General features: G+C 40.3%; 2 protein-coding genes across 2 annotated transcripts; one reads left to right on the forward strand and one right to left on the reverse strand.

The window, feature by feature from the left end:
- Positions 1 to 2: 2 nt before the first annotated feature.
- On the forward strand, positions 3 to 3,138 carry LOC116331057 (keratin, type I cytoskeletal 13-like). Its single transcript, XM_031753584.1, has 7 exons — positions 3 to 499; positions 891 to 973; positions 1,088 to 1,244; positions 1,392 to 1,553; positions 1,712 to 1,837; positions 2,442 to 2,672; positions 2,859 to 3,138. Exons 1-6 carry the CDS (start codon positions 95 to 97, stop codon positions 2,664 to 2,666), a joined length of 1,158 nt encoding a protein of 385 aa, XP_031609444.1. The 5' UTR covers positions 3 to 94; the 3' UTR covers positions 2,667 to 2,672; positions 2,859 to 3,138.
- Positions 3,139 to 13,048: 9,910 nt separating this feature from the next.
- On the reverse strand, positions 13,049 to 21,076 carry LOC116331064 (stromal membrane-associated protein 1-like). The gene is made up of 10 exons (XM_031753598.2): positions 20,777 to 21,076; positions 20,180 to 20,313; positions 19,039 to 19,124; positions 18,850 to 18,925; positions 18,586 to 18,648; positions 18,388 to 18,463; positions 16,454 to 16,581; positions 15,399 to 15,615; positions 14,424 to 14,761; positions 13,049 to 13,723 (listed from the first exon to the last, which is right to left on the reverse strand). The coding sequence occupies exons 1-10, from the start codon at positions 20,892 to 20,894 to the stop codon at positions 13,589 to 13,591; spliced, it is 1,371 nt and encodes a 456-aa protein (XP_031609458.1). The 5' UTR covers positions 20,895 to 21,076; the 3' UTR covers positions 13,049 to 13,588.
- Positions 21,077 to 21,239: the final 163 nt, after the last annotated feature.

A 21,239-nucleotide genomic window follows, 5' to 3' on the forward strand; every position in this document is an offset into this window, starting at 1 on the left:
CTCTCTCCATCAAACCCCAGAGTCCTGCTGCAGTCTACAGCTGTGTAACGGTTCTTTCTTTTTAGTGTCCTCTCTTGACCAGCAGACAGCCATCATGTCTATCGTCAGACAAACCCGCACTTACACATCAAGTGTTGCTCCCCAGAAGGCCCACAGTGTGTCGGGATTCAGCCTCAGATCTACACCTCGCATCGCTGCTTCCAGTGCACGTTTTGTGTCCTCATCAGGCGGCATGGGGTTTGGTGGCAGCCTGGGCATGGGTGGCGGTGGCTTTGACCTGTCAGGCGCCCTGGACCAGGGAACAGTGCGCCTGAACGAGAAGGCCACCATGCAGAACCTGAATGATCGTCTGGCCTCCTACCTTGAGAAGGTCCGCTCTCTGGAGGCAGCCAATGCCAAGCTGGAGAAGCAGATCAGAGAGTACTATGAGAAGAAGGGACCAGCAGCTGAGAAGGACTACAGCAAATACTGGGACATCATCAATGGCCTGAGGGACAAGGTACATATGTGCAAGCTTCTACTGCTTAAATACCAGAGAAGTCAAATATTTGTTGTGCTGTAAATAGTTAACAGGAAGAATTTTCAAAATCAAGACAGACATAATGAACAGGCATAATGAAAGACTGCATAATCTATTGTGCTACTGAATATTTGGTGTTTTAGTGGACAATTAACAAATATGTATTAATTGCAAAACCTCAGATTAAACAAGGAAAACTGACACATTTTGAGTGAAACTGTGCATGATCATTTAACCTCTGTGCACTGCATGTTAACAGATAACACAAGTATGCAAAGCTAGCAACAGATCAAAATCAAAAACCAGCCTGAGCTAATTCGTTTATAATGATGTAACCGAAACCAACTCACAATGTTGTTCTTCTCTTAAGATCCATGCCGCCACAATGGAAAATGCCAACATCCTGCTCCAGATTGATAACTCCAAACTGGCTGCTGATGACTTCAGGACCAAGTAAGCAAGAACTGTTATAATTTTGTGGACTGACTGTCCTTGTAAGATCAAACACAATGGCTTAAAGTGGCTGTTGTCTCATATCAGTGTTCTCTACTCTTAAAAAACTATTAGATTTGAGCATGAGCTGATGATGCGCCAGTCAGTTGAGGCTGACATTGCCAACCTCCGCCGCCTGCTCGACCAGACCACCCTGACAAAGGCTGACCTGGAGATGCAGATCGAAGGCCTGCAAGATGAGCTGGCCTACCTGAAGAAGAATCATGCAGAGGTGATTTATAGATATCTTGAATTTACAAGCCACAATACACACTGCTAGATGTAAAAAAAAAAAAAAAATCATCTATTCTATAGAGCTGAATTCAATTCAAACACTCAAACAGATCTAAATCCCTCTTTTTTCTCTGTGTTTGCTCAGGAGCTGGCAGCACTGCGTTCTCAGCTCACAGGCAATGTCAACGTGGAGGTAGATGCCGCACCTCAGCAAGACCTGAACAAAGTTATGGAGGAGATCCGTGCACAGTATGAAGCAATTACTGATAAACATCGTCGCGATCAGGAAGCCTGGTTTAATGACAAGGTAAAAAGATTTTCACATAAACAAAGTCATTATATCCCACACATTGCAAATGACTGGGTTTAGGCCTGCACCAGTCTATCCTGTAATTAAACATAATCTGTGAAGCCAAGATGAGTAACTACAGAGACATCTAACTTTGTCTTTATTTCCTGCTTTAGTCGGCAACCCTGACAAAAGAGATAACCATCCACACAGAGACAATCCAGACGTCCAAGACAGAGATCAGTGACCTACGGCGAACACTGCAGGGCTTGGAGATTGAGCTGCAGTCTCAGCTTAGTATGGTAAGAAAAACATGAAATCCCAAACCATCTGTTCACATGTCACTGATATTGCCTTATATGATCAAAATCCCCACATTGCTGTCTTGTCTAAAAGAAATAGAGAAAGAGACGATGACAGAGGGTGTGGAACAGAGGGGAGGGCAGGAAAGGAAGGTTTTTTTGCAAGAATGAAGAAGGAGAGAGAGGGAGAGTGAGTGAGATAAGAATGATTGGAGCAGTGAAGGAAGGAGGGAGGCCCTCATGGTTAGGAAAACATTTCACAGACATCTGTCCAGATTCTGGGAGACATAAAAGAGTTTAAAGAAAGCTGAAGGAATGCTGAACTGGATGGCTCAGAAGCTGTACTCCCATGGATTATCTGTGCTCAGCTGGAGTTAGTCACTGAACACTCCCTGCAACAAACACACTCTGGGAGAAAAAGACACATGCACTCAAATGCATTTGCCTTTTATACTTTCATAAAGGGAGATAAAACAGTATACAAAAACATATATACCTAAGAACAAATATACCTAACACACAGGATTGTTTGCACGTATAGATAACATGATGTAGGCGTCACTACTTGTGTGCCCTAATTCTGCTTTTCCTCCCACTTTAACAGAAAGGGGCTCTGGAGAACACGTTAGCAGAGACAGAGGCTCGCTACAGCTCCATGCTCGCCGGCTTCCAGAGCCAAATCAACATGCTTGAAGGAGAGGTAGCCAACGTTCGTGCCAGCATTGAGCAACAGGGCCAGGACTACAAGATGCTGCTGGATATCAAGTCAAGGCTGGAGCAGGAAATTGCAACCTACAGGAGCCTGTTGGAATCAGAAGAGTCCAGATAGACACAGGTGAATGTGCTTTTGAGACTCTTTACATGAAAATGCACCCCTTTCTTGCACCGTACTTCTTTTCTGACTGTTAGACCAATTGGTGCGATTGGTGATGTCTTCTTTATCAAATACCATTAAGACTTGATGAGTTGCTGTAATAAAAACTAGAAGCACAGCGTTAAATTTTTTTCTTCTCTTTAACAGGGGGCTCAAGTACCACAGTCACAACCACCACTGTGCGCACTTCCAGCAAGGAGCTCCAGCTGGCAGGACAAGCTGTTCTTAGACACACGCACACTCATACACACATACTCCCACAAGTGAAAGCTATTAAATGAGAGGAAACTGTACTGAAAAATGTTGAAAAAAAACCTGTTTAAGAGTTCACGATCCAAGTTTGCAAATCAGAAAACGAAATTCCTGATGTACTGTGTGTGTTTGTGTGTGATGTCTCTGAAAAATAAATCTGCCAGTGAATATAAGAGTTGTGTTGTTTTGTGACTTTACTGATTTTTCTGAGCATACTCAGAGCACACATTTTTCCCCCTCCATAACATTGCTCTGTTTATGCAGTTGCAATGGCAACCGATAAATTCTGGGAGGTGGGATATGGGCTTGTGGAAATCTGTGTTACGTAATACCACTGATGTCAGGAAAGGGTGAACAATGGTTAACAGCTCCAGGGTGGAAAGCCGGGCCGTAATCTATGGCAAACTCGATGTTTGAAAAATTCAAACAGGACAAAAAGCTCAAATGATCCCAAGTCTTACTCAGTGGGAGAAAGACACACCCAAATGGTTGACTAATCCTTGCCCCATGTGGGTTTTCAAAAGTCTTATATGAAGTCTGTGTAACTACTGTCACCTGGAAACAAGAACACACACCGGCCAGGACAGAAACACAGAGTGGAAATACAAACAGCCTTTAAATGAACAAAGAGAGTCATTGTGCAAACACCGTGCTATCAGTACTGAACTCTGCCCCCTTTTATGAAGTCTGAGGGAAGCCAAATGACCAGTGTGGGCTGTCATGATGAAAAACTGTTAAGGGTGGGGTTGCTGCTAGCTTGTTGTATGTTTCGTGTGAAAGAAAGAAAGAGACACAAGATTTCTGCCTGTTTGTGTGTGTGTGTTAAGTCATAGCCTCTCAAATTGGAGGGAATTCTCAAGTGATGGTGTAATGCTTGTTGGCAAGACGAGAAGAGGATTAAATTGCAACTTCTACCCTTCTCTAAGGAGATTCTCTCACCCATATTTGGACCCATTTTTGTTGCACATCAGAGTCTGTCCACACTGTTATAAAGATAAAAATTCAAAGCAGGGATCATAAAAACACGTTGAACCAACCCCAGACTATTTTACTCAGATTATTGCTACCCCACTGGACCCATCTTTGGAAAACTCTGGAAAGCAACTGACTGTTTGTAATGAATGTTTTTTTCAGTGACTAAAATGTGCTATGACGCTTTCCTTTTTTAATCAAGCAACTTTTATATTTGTAGTGCATTATCAAAAATCTGTGTCAGAGGGCTCAGCAGCAGTTCTGAAGAGTTTCAGATTGAGACAATACAAAGTGTCCTAACATGCACATGTTCTAATAATAATCCAAAGGTTCTAATCTCATATTAAAATATATTATACCATTACATTACATATGTTACCTTAGGGTTGTCAGCCTAATACTGCTTAAAATGACAGTATACTGCTGGTGTGCTTGAAAGCATTTGTGAAGACCGAAATGCATTAAAAAGATTAATCTGGGTCTGAAATTTGAAGCCCATGTTTGAGTGCTTTGAACCTGCATTCTTTCTAATGACCGGAAAAAGGGGGACTACTCTGATTGCAAAATAAAGTCACTGGAGTTTGTGAAATATGACCCTACAGCTCATTTGATCTATAAACTCATTTATGGTCTCTATCGCTCCTTCACTGCTTACCAGTTCAAGACTGATGGAGCCTATCCCAGAGGTGGAGTACAACACCAGTCTATCCCCAGTCCAGGGCAGGTAGACAATCATTCACATCTACAGCCAATTTAGAATCACAAATTAACCTAAGAGACATGTTTTTGGACTGTGGGAGAAAGGTTGAGTATTCAGAAATAACCTACACAGGCACAGGGACAACATGCAAATCAATAAAGACAAGCCCCAACTGGTCGGTGGATTCAAAGCCAGGATCCTTTTGCTGTGAGGCAGCAGTGCTGACCATTGCACCACTGTGCTATCACCTCAGTAAACTTTTCCTGAAGAGTTTAGGATCTTAGTCACTATCTAATGCAGCATGGCACGCTTTTGTAAATTATGAAACTAGTAACAGTAAAACACGAGGCACTGTATGCTTTAGGGTGTGGCTACCCTATGAATAACAAGTTGATCAATGTCAGTTCAAGGCTACAAAATGTCATGGTGGCTAGACCAATCCTTTATACTGGTCAAAAATCATGTCTCAATGGAAAAAACAACATGCTGGATATCTATACCGGCATGGACTGAGTAAGAGGATCCCACTTCATTTGATGTACATGAAAATTATCAATCTACAGAGGGCTGAATTCAAAGACACCAAGAAAATCAAAGTGAAAAACTTTCAATTCAATTCAATTTTATTTATATAGCACCAAATCACATCAGCAGTCGTCTTTATATTGTACAGTAGATACAGAGAAAAACCCAACAATCATATGACCCCCTATGAGCAAGCACTTTGGCGACAGTGGGAAGGAAAAACTCCCTTTTAACAGGAAGAAACCTCCGGCAGAACCAGGCTCAGGGAGGGGCGGGGCCATCTGCTGCGACCGGTTGGGGTGAGAGACGGAAGACAAGATAAAGACATGCTGTGGAAGAGAGCCAGAGATTAATAACAGATATGATTCGATGCAGAGAGGTCTATTAACACATAGTGAGTGAGAAAGGTGACTGGAAAGGAAAAACTCAATGCATCATGGGAATCGCCGGCAGCCTATGTCTATTGCAGCATAACTAAGGGAGGATTCAGGATCACCTGGTCCAGCCCTAACTATGTGCTTTAGCAAAAAGGAAAGTTTTAAGCCTAATCTTAAAAGTAGAGATAGTGTCTGTCTCCCAAATCCAAGCTGGAAGCTGGTTCCACAGAAGAGGGGCCTGAAAACTGAAGGCTCTCCCTCCCATTCTACTTTTAAATACTCTAGGAACAACAAGTAAGCCTGCAGTGCGAGAGCGAAGTTCTCTAATAGGGTGATATGGTACTACAAGGTCATTAAGATAAGATGGGGCCTGATTATTTAAGACCTTGTATGTGAGGAGCAGGATTTTGAATTCAATTCTGGATTTAACAGGAAGCCAATGAAGGGAAGCCAAAACAGGAGAAATATGCTTTCTCTTTCTAGTCCCTGTCAGGACTCTTGCTGCAGCATTTTGGATTAGCTGAAGACTTTTCAGGGAGTTTTTAGGACATCCTGATAATAATGAATTACAGTAGTCCAGCCTGGAAGTAATAAATGCATGAACTAGTTTTTCAGCGTCACTCTGAGACAGGATATTTCTAATTTTAGAGATGTTGCACAAGTGGAAGAAAGCAGTCTTACATATTTGTTTAATATGTGCATTGAAGGACATGTCCTGGTCAAAAATGACTCCAAGGTTTCTCACAGTGTTACTGGAGGCCAAGGTAATGCCATCCAGAGTAAGAATCTGCTTAGATACCATATTTCTAAGATTTTCAGGGCCGAGTACAATAACCTTTGTTTTATCTGAATTAAGAAGCAGAAAGTTAGCGGCCATCCAGGTCTTTATGTCTTTAAGACATTCCTGCAGTTTAACTAAATGGTGTGTGTTACCTGGCTTCATGGACAGATAGAGCTGCGTGTCATCTGCATAGCAGTGAAAATTTATGCTATGTCTTCTAATGATGCTGCCTAAGGGAAGCATGTATAATGTAAACAGAATTGGTCCTAGCACCGAACCCTGTGGAACACCATAAGTGACCTTAGTGTGTGAAGAGGACTCTCCATTTACATGTACAAATTGGAGTCTATTAGATAGATATGATACAAACCACTGCAGTGCAGTACCTGTAATACCTACAGCATGTTCTAATCGCTCTAATAGGATATTATGATCAACAGTATCAAACGCAGCACTGAGGTCTAGCAGGACAAGCACAGAGATGAGTCCACTGTCAGAGGCCATAAGAAGATCATTTGTAACCTTCACTAAAACTGTTTCTGTGCTGTGATGAGCTCTGAAACCTGACTGAAACTCTTCAAATAAGCCATTCCTCTGCAGATGATCTGTTAGCTGTTTGACAACTACTCTTTCTTTCAAGGATTTTTGATATGAAAGGAAGGTTGGAGATTGGCCTATAATTAGCTAAGACAGCTGGGTCTAGAGATGGCTTTTTAAGTAAAAGGTTTAACTACAGCCACCTTGAAGGCCTGTGGTACATAGCCGATTATTAGAGATAAGTTGATCATATTTAAGATTGAAGCATTAATTATTTGCAGGACTTCTTTGAGCAGTTTTGTAGGAATGGGGTCTAAGAGACACGTTGATGGTTTGGAGGAAGTAATTATTGAAGGTAACTCAGAAAGATCAATTGGAGAAAAAGAGTCTAACTTAACATCGATGGTACTAAAAGTAGCTGTAGATAATATTACATCTGTGGGATGATCATTGGTAATTTTTTCTCTAATGATTAAAATTTTATTTGTGAAGAAGTTCATGAAGTCATTATTAGTTAGCGTTAAAGGGATGGTTGGCTCAATAGAGCCCTGACTTTTGTCAGCCTGGCTACAGTGCTGAAGAGAAACCTGGTGTTGTTTTTATTTTCTTCAATCAGTGACGAATAGTAAGATGTTCTGGCTTTGTGGAGGGCTTTCTTATAAAGCAACAAACTATTTCTCCAGGCTAAATGATGATCTTCTAAATTTGTGACACGCCATTTCCTCTCCAGCTTACGAGTTATCTGCTTTAGGCTACGTGTTTGAGAATTATACCACGGAGTCAGGTACTTCTGATTTGAGGCCTTAGTTTTCACCGGAGCTACAGTATCCAGATTCGTACGCAGTGAGGAGGTAAAATTATTAACTAGATAATCAACCTCTGTTGGAGTAGCGTTCAGGTAGCTGCTCAGCTATATGTTGGTACAGGGCATTGAAGATGAATGCCCTGTACCAAACATGACGCGGCGGGATAGTCTATTTTCAAGAATTTCATTGTAGCAACTCAAAATGGTACACAGTAGTTTGTGTGGCCCCCATGTGCTTATATGCATGCCTGACAATGTCGGTGCTCCTAATGAGAAGATGGATGGTGACCTAGGAAATCTCCTGCTTGCATACTCTTGCCATATGAGGTCGTGCATTGTTGTGCTTTGTTGCGTCAGTGGGTCCAAGGATTTTATCCTGATCCCTAATGTCAGCTCTGACCCACTGACCCATCACGAAACCAGCTAACTTTGTTGTAAGCAGCATAGCATTCTCCACAACTTCTCCTGACCTGTTAATGCATCACGTGCTCAGGGTGAACTTGCTGTCATCTATGAACACCACAGAGAGCCAGTGATGGACCTGCCAATTCTGGTAACAGACCAAACAATGGTCTCTGACTGCAAGTCATTTTGTATGGTTGTGGCAATGCTTCTTAATCTAATGCTGGGAGACACAGCAAACTTTTTGTAAATGGCACGTATCACCATCCTAGAGGCTGTATCGCCATGTACCGCCTCATGGTTAACAACCCACTCTGCTACTTAACTGACCAGTTCAATGTCCCAGAAGTTTAACTGAGCTGATTCTATACTCTGATTAAAAAGGTTTCCTTTAATTTTAGAGCAGTATATGTGCATTAATATTACAGTGGTTTGCACTATTGCCTCAAAGCAAGGAGTCATAGGTTTGAATTTACCAGCTTGCTGGAGCCTTTCAGTGTGGAGTTTTCATGTTTTCTCTGAGTCTATATGGGTTTATTCTGGGTGATCTGACTTCTTCCCACAGTGCAAAACAGTCAGACTTATATCCACATTTACTGCAGACCATTAAAGGGCTATGCAAGTCAACTATTTGAAGACAGCAATGAAGACATCCACTGTTGGCTGAATTGCAAAAATTTTAATCACCCTCTGTCTATAGAAGTTTCCTCCATAATCTGGGCCAAGTGGGCCATGACATTGACTGAAATCTTTACAATCAATTACTTTATAACAGAGGACCAAGCATTATATATTCTTACTGCAATTTTATGAATGATTCATAAACCACTGACTTTCCCACATAACTGGAAGAGGAAGTGTTTAAACAATTTAGTTTAATTTGTAGAGGAGCCTCACCTTATAATGAATGTTACAATAAATAGCTGTCATGTCATGTGCAGCATGAACAGGTTAATAACTGTCTGCACGTGGCTACATAAAGGAATCCCATAAAAAGCACTGCCAAGTTGCAAACAGGGATTTCTGTATTTTCCCGCTGCTGTGGCTGCTTGCCATTCAAGGCTAGCCTGGGGCTTATAGAGTGAAAGAGGAAGACACTTGGCATATAACAAAAATTCTGCTCAATCAAACTAATAATGAACTGATCGTCAAAGTCAGCATCGGCTAAATAATTGAGTGGTTTTGGTCTTTGTGTAAAAGAAACTTTTCCACATCATACAGCGGTTTCATCTCCTGCAATAGTATATCTAATCTCTGGCTGTGTTCACCACTTGCTTTAACAACTTATCTGGTATAATATTTAACTTAGACAGAAAATGGCATCACAGCTTTTAGGTGGGATATATTTACTCCCTTCTGAGTGCCAGGCTAAGCTAATTTCGCCATCCACTGAATCACAGCCTGTATATAAAAGATGAATATTCAAGTTAATTGAAGGGAAAAGTGAACACAATCTGGAAGCATCTTAAACAGACATGTTTTCTACTTGCTAGAAGGGGAATATTATTTTGGTTTTAAAAAGACGTCCATACTGGTCCCCATTAGGATAAAAATAGAATCATAAAGAAAGGTGCGTGTTACTGCAGGCCTACTTCATGAGTAACAAATTAAAGTATGAGCATGAAGTGTCTCTTGGCTTCATAGTCAGATGTGCCCCATCCAGGGGGTAACCTACCCTTCACCATAAATTAGCTAGAAGGTAGAACAGCGTTATCATGATTAGTGTCTTAATCCATACAAGAAACCTTCACACAATACCTTGCATGTAACATTTAACATAAACTGCAACAGTATCCTTTAGTTGTAGTCATAATTTGTTTTAATAACACCTTATCTATTGGCACAGTTATCAAATTCCACAGTCAACAGCAATTCATCACACTTGACAAAATACTTTGCTTTCTTCCTGACTGGCAGGCTAGCAGTTTCCAGTCTTTGTGCTTAGCTAAGTTAGCTGGCTGCTAGCAGACATTTAGCACACATGTAGTACAGAAGCTTTACTGCAACCTTTCAAAACTACTTCTGGACCCAACTGATAACAAGCAGAGTTTATTCAACACTTGAGTACGCCTGCTATATATCAATGTGGAATTTAACTAAACTACATTAACCTTTCCTATCAGAAAAACGTTTGGTTAAGTATTAAAGATGTCTGAAACAGCCTGATGTACTAATCGGCAGCACTGTTAATGGTTCAGGGTCAAAAAGTCCATTAAGGGGCTGGTGAAAGCCGGAACATTCTTCACACGGATGGCGGACTCTATTCTGGAGCATTGTACAGTTTGCCACACAAGCTGAGAGGAATGCCTAACCTCTTTGCTAAAGGTCTCAAACGCTTTATGGCATCAGACCTTACTGTGAAAGTTTTCAAACTGGGTTGGAGTTGCAGCAGGGCACAGAAAGAGTTGAGAGATAGAGTGGAACAAGGCCAAACAAATTCAAGGGGCTTTCAAGCCCTGCCAAGCATGAGCTACATGTTATTTTTCAAGCTTCTGTAAGTGTTTTGATCCTCTTGTGCAAGCAGAGTATTCGCTTTCAGTACATTCTCACCACTGAACACCTTTCAGGGACACATATCCTTCCGACTTAACTGAATGGTGACTGTTTAACAGGTAGAGCTGGTTTGATAAGCCACAGCGTGAAGACCAGTATGGACCTATTTAGGCAAGGCTGTGCTTACAATAATGTTTACTACTAAGAAAGAGGGAGCTTATCCCAAAGAATAGCTTTGATGCTGTAGCATTTTTCTCCAATGACTGTAAAACTGATTTTTCAAACCACATCCACTTTTAAATGTTTCCCATGAGCTGGGTGGATGTGTAGAGGAGCATATCCTAGCATGCAATAGGTGGAGAAACAAAAGACATGTGCTGTGTACTGAAAAGAACACAATTAAAATACCATTTAACAAACACAAAACTCAGAGTAACTACCGGATGAAAAAAAACAAAAACCTCTTGATCAAAACTACTCTGAGGCAGACTGAAGCATATTTTCCTACAAAACTGCTACTGGCTGTAAACACATAGTCTGACTATGATTTTCCAGCTCCTGCAAGGCCCACAAATTAACTTCAACAAAAGGGCATTCACTGCACCAGCTATATAAAAAAGTTTATATACTGTATGTAATACTGCACAAGCAATGTTAGGAAGGGAGAAAACTCAGCAAGTTAGTGAGTTAAATCCCCTATAAATAAAATCAAATACGTAAATACACATTACACCATGTGCTTATATCCGCAGAATAGTAAGCACACAGGTTATCATATTAAGACAGGAGATTTGGGGCAAAGACTTATCATATAACTTGGTTTCTCTTACAAAGATGAATGTTATACTGCCACCAGGTACTTGTTACCGCCACACTTTAGTAAATAAGCAGTTGCTTCTTCACTGAGAGACTTGTTCTTATGACCCTAATTTAAACTTTATAACACTAAATCAGTATAACTGAGCATGGCATAGTCACATCTATTTTGTGATGCTGAAATGAACCATCACAGTTCAACAGACGAGCTCTAACTTGACTTACTTGAAGATGCTTTGTGTGTTGGTTTAGATTCATTGTGCTGCCATACAGAGCTCTCCTCTAACTCAAGTGAAGGGCTAAAATGTGTTGGCACTACTAGCAGTGCACAGAGAACAAGTTACTGAAATAATGTGACCACAGTCAAGCGAACCTCTTCCACTCTGCTCTACAAGAGGATGAGTGACTCACAGCAGAAAAACGCCTTTGGTTCACAGACCTACTCACAGCCCACAGGGACTCTCGGTCCACACTATGGTGCAGTGTAGTTTGGGTCTTAAATCCGTTTTTTTCACGAGTCGCTGTGAAATACTTCTGTCCAGCTAAAACTTTCCACTGTCTCAACACTGTCATCTAGAGGACAGCAGCAGCATAGTCTTTTAGAGAGCTGTGCTGTGCTAAATGTCAGATACTCTCAATGTTGGGAATTAGAATAGCAACCAGAGGCTAAATGTCTCTACAAAGCAGTAAAATTAGAATTTACTCGAGTGTAGGTAGGTAGTATCATGACTTCAAATGTGAAATATGGTGAATTCCTTCTATTCTATTCCAAATTTCAGGTTGTGGATAACGTTAGGAAAGATGTTTTGCAGAACAATGTGATGTCAAGCTGTGATACTTGACCTTTTGGATAGAATTACTTTATCCAATTAGACATTTGTAGGATATTTTGTCATCGTTTTGAAATATTGAATTATGGTTATTAAAAATTAGAATCAAGACACAGTGACCATGAGTTCAAGTGACTCGTGGTCATAGCAACTCATGAAAAAATATTGTGCCAAGTTTGAAGAAACTCCCTAAAGGGATTCAATAAGTATTGCTTCAAATAAGAAGATGGAAGTGTGCATTACTAGTTCAGAATTGTAAACACCTCACGTGAGGCTGTTCTTGCTTTGCAAAGTACCTACCATCTATTTTTCAGTCCATCTTGATGATAAAAATGTGTATTTCGCAGCTACAATGTTCTCTTCCCATGTGACTGTTGCACACAGTGAACTGGCCCGCTTGAAGGGGTGGCTCTGGGTGTGGTTCAGTTGGTCTCAGGAATAGTTTGCATGTAGTGTAATCAGTAACCCCACCCAAGTGTGAAAAGCCAACGAAATACATCAAATCAGGAACTTCAGTTTAGTTCATGATTTTATGAACTTTGGGCCTGAATGCTTTGCCCAGGATCGAGAAGCACTATAGGAATGCAGACTCGTGGATTTGTGAAGAGGGAGACTTGTGCTTCATCTGTGTACAAGGCGAAAGTGCTTTGTGTGAGTCCGCTAACAAGAATGCATCCAGGGTACATGTTGTGAAGATTATTAAGTTCACTGTGTTTATTTTTAGGGCCACAGCAGAACTAGATCAAATGTTAGACAAATGTGAGAAATAAAAGTGGGCGTGCCCCTGCAACAATTACATTTCACCAATTTGAGACATAAAAAAAAGTTGACATCTGTTTTACAGAACACACGTCAAAGGAAATTATTTATTATCACTTTAATTTTATAGGGGAACCACAAGTACTTTAAAAGAAGGTTATACAGCGCTGTACATCTGGGAGCAGTGTCAACTGACCTCATAGTCATACCCTTCTCCCTTTAAATACTATTCATTTAAATGTTCTATAATCTTATAATGATACAGTGATACAATAAAAGCTTGTTTAACTGGTCCTGCAGCTTTTCTGATATGTCGATGTTGATGATGGGACTGTTGTTTCCTTGTCATTTTTTCCAAAAAAGGAAAATAAAAGTTATGATCAAAAACCATACGACAGGCAGAAACTGCCAGGCTGTAATCCTGTATGACTCCCAATTCACTCACACAATAGAGAGAAAGAGAGACAGAAAAGGGAGAAGGAGAGAGAAAAAAAAAAGAGAGATACAATTTTCATGTTCTGAAGGCTGGTCCGTGATTGAAATGGGCATCAGTTCATAGTGAGGTACGGAGAAGCACACCCTGCAACCTCGACTTTTACTCTGCCCAACCACTGACCCGCATGAAGGCTCACTTCCATAGCTGTGTGCTCAGAGTCTGGCCAGAACCGGTGGGAGCCCACCCGCCCATAGCTGACGGAGGTTGACCAAAGGCCATCTGACCACCTGCACCATTCAGAGTCAGCCCTGACATCTGCTGGTTGACCTGGGGATGTTACAGAGGTTAGTGTGAATAACACTAGAGCAGGATCACCTTCATCTGACTTATTACCACGCCTTGCCTGGATTAGAAATAATCACTGAAGATTAACTGGGACAACATTATACTACTACCCATCCACCCGCTAGTAGTTCATTACTGAAGTTCTGACTGTGTCCCAATTCCACCCTGCGTGCTAACTGTAATAAAACTCTAAATAATGTAATGTTTTATGCTAATAATAGATTAGTCTTTACAGCTGTGAGCAGCTCCTACAATTTCTGTGTACACTGCATTATGGGAAATAATTGTGTACAGACAGCATGCAATTTTTATAGCATGTGTACAAATTGCTTTGAGTTTATCTTGAGTTTGTCTTTAGTCTTCAGTTTGAGTGTCCACACTTACAACTAAACTACTTACAGTATATATTAGGGATTTAGTGCATAGTTACAAATCTGCTGCATGCTTGTGCTGCCACCTAGTGAATACTGGATGCTCTATCTCTACAAACTGTACAGTAGAGGGCTTCACAATGGACTATTGTGCAATGCACCAACTCTTCTGGGTGTGGTCACATTTGAGAGGAAAAAAAAAGTCTCCTGCCACTGTGACATACTTGAAACCAGTAGCACAAGTCTTAACATGAGGTCTCTTGTTAAATAACCGCACACAATGCTGCAGTACAGCTAAGCTATTTCCTTACCTGACCCATGTTCCACTGAGCCTGCTGGCCAGGCTGGATGGCGTACATGCCCTGAGCAGGCATCATGCCTGTAGGCATTGCACCACCCTGTGGTCCCATCATCCTGGGGGCCATGCCCATCATACCAGTGGCTGGCGCGTTCCCCATGAAGCCATTAGGCATCGTCATCCCAACCATCATTCCTGGACTGGGCCCCATCATGGGTGCACCGCTCTGAGCCATCATGGCACCCATGACAGTAGTGGGTGGCATGGCTGTACCCATACCAGGGAAGGCCTGGTAACCAGCTGCTGCCTGGACAGGAAACTGCATCTGAGAGGGGCCCATGAACATGCCAGCTGAGAGGAGGCAAGAACATTAAAAAAAAAACACAAGTTAGTTTTTGAGGTATGGAACTGTTTTGAAAACTTGTTTTAAGGAGTCTGTTAGTTAAGCAGGAAGATAAGTCAGCAAAGCCCTGTGAGACTGAGCTGCAAAATACAGGTATCTACTTGTTCCTTGTGGATCATGTGATGTCATATTTGCATGACTTTAGCAAGCAAAGTATTAGTCAAGGGCAGTGGTTCCCAAAGTGTGGGCTGTGGCCCTCTGGTGTGTTGTTAAGGTACTGCAGGTAAAAGGAGACAGTTTACAATTTTTTTTACAAAAAAGAAACCGTTTCATTTTCAATTCAGTGGATCAATGACCTGAAAAGACTGCACTGCATTTAAAAACCAAATAAGAATCCAGGGTCTCTGCATCTTCTAGCTCATCAATGGCAGGGAAAGAATTGCAGCTATTAGGTGACATAAGGAGAGCCATTAATGTAGACTAATGTAGTCAATCTGAACAAACAAATACACGAAAAATCTAAAATAATCCAATAAAAACAAAAAGGACTCAAATTGAATTTACAATCAAACCACCAATACTTCAATATGTAAAGAAAATATGGCACTGGTATTATTTCAGTTTGTGTGTAAATGGCGTCCTCACCGGTGGGGGCCTGCTGGGACATGCTGTTAGTTCCATACAGAGACAAGATGGAGTCCTTGGACATGGGCTTCTTGGCTGCGTCATCAGCTTTAGTGGTGCTACAGCTCTCACTAAACAGGTCGAGGTCTCCCTGTAATGACCCTGAGTTGGCTACTGCTCCTGACACTCCAGCTGCTGGAGCTTGTGTCGGAGTGCTTGCCGAGTTATTGGAGCTCACCTGGAGGTAGGAAAGAGATTGAGATGTTTAGAAGATTTAAGGTCCGATGACAAAAAAAGCACCCATTTTTGTGACAAATCTATGGCTCACACAGTTTTATTGTGTGCTGTACAAACACAACTAAACAAAATTTACAAACTAGCAGACAACTACCATTACCAAACAGCAGTAGATCTATCAATAACATTATTGTTTGGGGGTCTTGTGAACTTGACAGTAACTTTACCAGTACTGCAAACAGCTACAAGCTGTTGTCTGGCAAATATATAGGTATTAAAAAAATGTAGTTGCCTCTTTTAGCCATGTATAAATGTAGATCATAAATACAAAATGGGCCTATCGAGCATGATTACTCTGAATAATTCAGCTGTGCTCTATTAGTGAGCTGTTAGTAGCCAACACCCCCTGAAGGCTTTGTCTCTATAATATAGGTAACAAAAGATAATTATTGTTTGATTAAATTTACTAAAGATTAATATATTTAAATCTTATACCTTACCGATAAATTCTTTGATTAATCAAAATCAATGAATGTGGTGATAAAAAATAAACACTGCATTAAGCCCCATTTCAATGTTAAGTCAAGAGTGCCTGATTTACTGCATTCATATTCTGAAGTGTGTTTCTGCCTCTCTTTCATTTAAACTCACTGTCTCTCAGTACTGGTGTTGCTGTCATGTGGGCTATTGACGCTGATGGTTATCATTTGCCTTTTTATTTTTTTACTGCACATTTAATTTCAGTTTTACAACCAGGCAACAGTGACTGTTAAGCCCTGCTGAGCAATAATCGGAATTCGGATTTAAATCTGAACTGGGGAATGCTTTCTCAATTTTACCTGAGAAAACTGAGCTGTGGATGTGGATGAGGGCAGGGGATTGGAGACCATTGGGCCGAATATATCCAGGTCATTGTTCTGGCTTGTGCTCGTGCTACCGTTGTTAGCTGATGCAGCTGCTGGTGCGTCTGTGACAGAAAGAAGGAAAAATTTGTTTTACAGGTGGAACTTAAAAAAAATACATCAGGAAACAATAGTTCCCACTACCCACTGACCATTTCCTGATTGTGCTCTGCATTAATTAAAAGATTTTTTTTTTAAAGTTCAGGAATATAATCCTTATAGAACGGGCTAATTGACATAGAAAGAGTATTAAAAGTGTACAGAACTGCTTTCATGAAAATGTGTTTTCTTTTATTTTTTAAATATTCAACTGTAAAAACCTCCCACAGCTACAAAGCTGCCCACGCAGTGAGAACAACAGCTAGCGCAATAAAAAATTAATCAGCTTAGCCCATTTAGCTCACTAGCCACAAAAGAAAAATAACAGTAAACATGATATCCAAATAATGCAAGCAACCCTTAAGCCAGTCAAAAACACAACACCATCTTCTTTTAACTGTAAATAAAGGAAGCCTCTTTAATAAAATGAATTATTCCTATGAACCAAAAACCGATCATAGCTATAATGCTGAAAAAAATTAAGAAGTACAGAAATTTTAAAGCAAGAACTAACGTGAAGATTTCACAATTTGATGACAAAGGCGCACACTGTTCAAACAAAACAGTTGAACATTAAGACAGAAAAATCTACATAACTTCCATTTCCATTCACATCAGAGTTCCTCTTGGCTCAGAATGAGCTTTTGGGGAGTGACTATTTATGCAAACACAGCTTGTCCTCATAGTGTAAAGGAAACAAGTATGTGTTTATGCATTCTCCTTTATTTCTGACCATTTGAGAAATCGAAGATGTCAAAAATGCATTAATAAATGAAAAATAAATTCTACAAAAGACAAAAAAGGTGCTTTAGTTAATAGCTCTTTGGAAAAAGATGCTAAAATCTATCCATGCCAGAAAACCTTGCATGTACTAAAAGACCTACTTTAAGTGATCTCGCAATCAAGCCAAAAGAAAACCTATACTTGGTGCAAGTATGGCAGAGATATCTATGTTGTGCAATCCAGTGTTGCCCCTTCTCCTAACAGCATTTAATGTTACCATTTCCACCATTTCCTGCTACACTTACTTAATACTGATCCAACAAAAGTCATACTCTAGATAAACATCAAGATTTAAAGTAGAAACAAGAAGTTACATGTCTGCTACAGCAGCTGAAGCACTTCCTCTTTTCAACTCAAAAACCTTGCAGTGGTTTTTAAATTGAAAGCAACAGAAATAACAGCACAGCCACAAGTAACAGCAGCGTGTTGAAAAGACGTCAGCGCTGAAGTGGTGTTGCTATCTATCATTTACAAGTGAGATGATGTAGTTGCTGTGTTACAGATATGCTGATAGGTGACACAACCAAACCCTTTAAATATGGTACTTTCTCTCTCCTCCATTGTTTGGTAAACACACGCAGAGCCACATGTTTGAAATGAGAACATGGCACAGCTAAGGGTGGAGACGATCTTTCACGCTGAACCAAAAAGTAAACAATCTCAGGTAACACCACAGCATCAAGATGCAGAGCTGAGCAAAGTGTAGAGGTAATCACCATCACATAAACAGTGATTTTACAGTGTAAATTACAGTGTATTTTGATTGCTAAATGTCATGTACTACATGCAGATATCACCTTGGAAACTTATGTATACTTAAAAATGAAAAACAAATAAACTCAGACATATTAATTAGCCTAATTCCACACACAATATATTAGTCAGAACTTTCCCACAGCACATTCTACTCTCACTAAATCCCCCAATAAGGATTCCCTCTGGCGGTAAATTGATCTGTGGTGCTAAATTTGAATCATTTTCACACTCACCAAGGCCTAGTAGGTTCACAGAGGGTTCTGCAGTCTTAGCAGGGCTGATTTTGGGAACTGGCTTGGACTCTTCACTCTTTAAAAAAATGAAATGGTTGTAAAATTCAAAAGCAGAACAAACTCAGTGTGGATAGGAAAACAATGCTAAAGGGCATATTGAGACAGCTTTATTATTACTGGAATACATGCGAGACTTACCTTGGTGTAAGATGACACCTTGGTTCCTCTGTCAGGCTCCCTTTCTTTCTTACTATCTTTTGGCTGATAAAAAAAATAATAAAAGAAAGAAGAATACGTGAGTACAAAACATTATGAAGATCTAAATCAGAGTCAGAATACTTTATTATTAACTAAGGAAATTATGTGGGTTACATTTGCTCCAAGATAATAACAGTAACAGACTAAATGTAGAAAATAATACAATAAATGAATAATTTCATGAAATGTTTAGTTGATACGTACACTGGTGCCATTGGTCACATTCTTGCTGTAGTATTTCTTCTTCTCATATTTATCCCTGATGAAGAATTCCACTGCTCTGAGGTCAGGGTTAAGAAAAAATAAAACTCCAAGAAAAGGGAAAAATGGTTAAACATATGCTGCATGGCACTTTTTTGTTATATTTGTGGATTTGCTCTAAGCAAAGGATACTGGTCTGTTTGAGGTCTTCTGAAGCTATCTGGAAGGTTGGCCTCATAAAGCTGCCTGGCCTTGGTATTACCCATATCCTGTATACTCTGAAGAGAAGACAAAGATGTAAACAAAATGGATAACGTTAGGATACAGTGTACATTGGGGCAATCAATTGACTAAGCACATGATATGTTCGCTTATCACAAATATAGCACAAAAGATAAAAATGGGTGTACAATACGTTATGTGGCACTTTTCAGATATGAGAAAATAACCCCCAAGTGATAAGACAACTTATGCAGTTTGACTGAATAGTTCATATTGTTAAGGTTAAAAATACTGCACCCACATGACAACATTACATTAGTCAGTTTTGGTTTTAGTCGTTGACTGATGTTGGACACCAATATTTCTTCAATATTCCTGGCAATTAAGTATTTAACAACACAAGCCTAGATATTTTGAAGCTGTCATTAAAATGTCAACTAGTTGTTAGCATGACAGCAAGTTCACTTGTACAGTAATTTGCAGTTTAAAGAGTGGTTATTAAGGTAAATTCCAAATGACATAAATGAAGGGTATTGATAGTCCTGATGACAGTGCATAATGAAAATTAAAGCTTAACCCACGGACAAGAAATGATGTCTTTAGCCACTGAACAGAATTTCCTGTTTTTGTGTCTGGCAAGTTCACTGAGTTTACTGGAGTGCAAATGAAAAATCAGCAATACTGTAACAGCTTTGAATCATCAAGGAAGGTTACATTTAGTGGAGAACACATATGCCCTATCCAAAAAACATTTCACATGAGTTTCGAACCATATTTGTGCTTATTGTACATAAAAAAAAAAAAAAGGATTAGAGAACCAGTAACGGAATACTTGGCAAAGACATTTAAATGTCACATTTAAAAAAGGAGAAACACATTAAGTTCTTGTGTTCATTTACATTTTGTTCTTTATTTATTTTCAGTGTAGAGAAGTTATGGTACACCTTTAAGTTGTTTTGCATTTTCTGCATTCATGTTGTGCCAGTAAGCAAATCAGTCCAAAGAGGGAGTTAGACCCAGAGTCCCTTGACCTCTCAGCCCCCAGGGCTACTGCCCGGTAGGTCAGTTCAGTAATGCACACAGGAAAAGTGCAAAAACAAGAAATCAGTACCTGGATTTGTTCTGTTGTCCATTGGTCCAGGTTGACTGATTTCACTCTGGATATGTGCACTCCCAGGTTCCTGTGGATGCCAGCACACCGGATGCAGATAAATACCCCCAGATTCCAGGATGCCCATCTTGGACCTGTTAATGACAGTTAAACCCAGTTTGGGATGTGAAGGTACAAAAACGCCCGAAGAAACACTCAAACATGCTAGTCTTTGTTGTGACTTGAAACGTAGGTTGCAAGTTTTACATTCTTTGTCAATGATCTAATTTAAGAAAAAAAAAAAAAGTTGGCTGAAGTTTCTTAGAAAGACCTGACACGGTTTGTTTACCGCTTGCAAATCCCGGTAACTAAGCATACGGCGACGAGGGAGAAGCCCTGTGGGGAGCTTATGTAGCTTTAGAGAAGTTAGCATGCTGGTTAACCACTTAGTTTAGCTTAAAGGGAAGAATGTCAGGTGACTAGCTTGGGCCAGTTAGCTAAGCTAAGCTAAGAAGCGCGGATGTTATATTGTTAGTTACCGTTACTGTTTGATTCTGAATGAAACTGCTAACTTTGTACAGTTAAATAATAAAATCGCCGACAAAACGAACACCGCACCTTTCGCCTCGCAGTCGGCGCAGTACTTGTTGTCTTCCTCTCTCAGCATTTTGGACAGGATGGCCTGGTGCTGTTCGTTGAGTTTTTGGGCCTTCTCTCTCTCCGAGCGTGTCGCCATGGTATCGGCTTTTATCGGGCAATCTTAATTAAAAGAATTCTAATTTATTCAGTGGTCAATCGAGAAAAGTTTCCGATAAAATAGCATAATCAGAGGTATGATCGCCTCCGACAGGGATATGAAAACACCCGGAACCGGAATCGCTTCTCCGCCCACAGGTATTCTATAGCTGACGCGGCGGCCTCACCGGATTGGATGGGAAGCGTGACGTTGTATGACGCAAAACGTTTCTGACGAAATAATTTTAACATTTTTACCAAGAAACTGGAAGCTTAGCCTTAAAAGCAAGGCTCTAAAAACAAATCTCTGCAATAAAAAAAAAAACAAGAAAAACCCCGTCTAAGT

The sequence above is a fragment of the Oreochromis aureus genome, linkage group 6 (assembly GCF_013358895.1).
Source record: "Oreochromis aureus strain Israel breed Guangdong linkage group 6, ZZ_aureus, whole genome shotgun sequence".
Classification (NCBI taxonomy): domain Eukaryota; kingdom Metazoa; phylum Chordata; class Actinopteri; order Cichliformes; family Cichlidae; genus Oreochromis; species Oreochromis aureus.

Coding starts and splice junctions, on each gene's coding strand:
- LOC116331057 (XM_031753584.1), top strand. CDS start 95: ATGTCTATCGTCAGACAAACCCGCACTTACACATCAAGTGTTGCTCCC. Junction 500..890: donor TCAATGGCCTGAGGGACAAG/GTACATATGTGC, acceptor TCTTCTCTTAAG/ATCCATGCCGCCACAATGGA. Junction 1,554..1,711: donor AAGCCTGGTTTAATGACAAG/GTAAAAAGATTT, acceptor TTCCTGCTTTAG/TCGGCAACCCTGACAAAAGA.
- LOC116331064 (XM_031753598.2), bottom strand. CDS start 20,894: ATGGCGACACGCTCGGAGAGAGAGAAGGCCCAAAAACTCAACGAACAG. Junction 20,314..20,776: donor CGCCGACTGCGAGGCGAAAG/GTGCGGTGTTCG, acceptor TGTCATTAACAG/GTCCAAGATGGGCATCCTGG. Junction 18,926..19,038: donor AGAAGACCTCAAACAGACCA/GTATCCTTTGCT, acceptor CCCTGACCTCAG/AGCAGTGGAATTCTTCATCA.